Raw genomic sequence first — 1395 nt, 5'->3', positions numbered from 1 at the left:
ACACTCACGCCAATGACTGCAACGCGATACCCCTTCTCGATTAGTCGTACTAGCTTCGACGGATCCTTGAAGACGCGCCGTATGTACTCCATTATGAAGTACAGTGCGGTGTGCAACGCAGTTGCACACCATTACGCTAGTACGCTTCATCATGTCGACACTCGATGCTAGGTATAATTCTGACAACAACAGCAAATTTGAAGTGGAGATACAGCCAACGCATGCAGACGATTATCTAACATCTGGATATCATATTACGTTTAGACTATGCCAATCAGACAAAGAACCTGTAAGTCTCATAACTCTAGTGTGCGGTGGCACTGCACTCGTTTCAAACAAGGACCTGGTAGTTTTTATGATCGTAACTTATCGTATTTCACGAGCGACCTTAAGAGGTCCCATCGGCAGAAACATATATGACGAGAATATTAGTAAGAAGGATGTCATACATATCCGCGGTAACCGTGTTGCCACTAAAAGCGAAAGCGTTGTCGTGATCAGCAACGTCGAGTTCATGCAAGCCTAAGGTTTCAAATCGTATAGTATCAAAGTCACGGGACTAACATAATACATAGGTCCTGGGTATACCCTAACATTTAAAACGATGGTATAATGTCCCCTCTTCTCCGCTAGCCGCCTTGGTCTTGACAGATTTCCGAAGGCATACTACGTATAGTTCGTTGCGCCTCACGTCATGGCGTGCAACAGCGTTGCACGAAGCTACGCTAGCATATCCCGACATGCAGACATTGGATAACGAGCGCAACCTCAGTGGAGGGGACAGGTTCGAAATGACAGTGAGGACAAGACTGGTCGAGGGTATACCTGCCCAATGTCACATGGAGCTAGAATTATGTCAACATTCTATCCGAGAGTCTGTACCAGCCCTAACTCTTGACTGCTGGGCTGATATACATATTCTAGGTAAAGATCTGATTGCTTATACGATTAAAGGCGATCATGTTATTCAAGCAAGTTTGAGGTCGCCTCTCGGCAAGCAGATATATGACGAGTATATCGGTAAAAAGAACCTCGTATGTATTTACGGCAGCCGGGGTACTGAAAGCGAAGCTGGAATCACACTTACCGACATTATGTTTTCTGATGCTCCACTATCGAGCTACGTGATATCCGAACTATGGCGCTAGCACGATGAACAGCTTCTGAACACGTCTTGTATTTTTAAAATAACGGTTAGTATCCAATCGTTGCAGTTCCATGTGTCATCTCTGCAGTTAGTATCCAATCATTTGTGAGAGAAGAAACAGTTGGCATCACCGGCTCTCCCGACATCATTTCTGCAGATTCAAACCTAAGTTTGAAGTAGCCTGTAAGAGTCATCGGTACCCAGACGTTTGCTGAATGAAAATTGGCGTTTACACTAGTTCTCATGTC

At 44.9% G+C, this 1395-nt stretch overlaps 2 protein-coding genes across 2 annotated transcripts; both read left to right on the top strand.

Annotated features, from left to right (window-relative positions):
• Nucleotides 1-151: 151 nt before the first annotated feature.
• Nucleotides 152-526, top strand: PV06_11935 (uncharacterized protein; the record flags this gene model as incomplete). Its single annotated transcript, XM_016413681.1, has 1 exon — nt 152-526. One exon carries the CDS (start codon nt 152-154, stop codon nt 524-526), a length of 375 nt encoding a protein of 124 aa, XP_016255941.1.
• Nucleotides 527-740: 214 nt separating this feature from the next.
• PV06_11934 (uncharacterized protein) lies at nt 741-1148 on the top strand (the record flags this gene model as incomplete). The annotated part of the gene is made up of 1 exon (XM_016413680.1): nt 741-1148. One exon carries the CDS (start codon nt 741-743, stop codon nt 1146-1148), a length of 408 nt encoding a protein of 135 aa, XP_016255940.1.
• Nucleotides 1149-1395: the final 247 nt, after the last annotated feature.

This window comes from Exophiala oligosperma (assembly GCF_000835515.1).
Source record: "Exophiala oligosperma strain CBS 72588 unplaced genomic scaffold supercont1.139, whole genome shotgun sequence".
Lineage (NCBI taxonomy): Eukaryota > Fungi > Ascomycota > Eurotiomycetes > Chaetothyriales > Herpotrichiellaceae > Exophiala > Exophiala oligosperma.
Note: the sequence above shows the minus strand (reverse complement) of the source record. Positions and strands in the feature narration are given on the sequence as shown.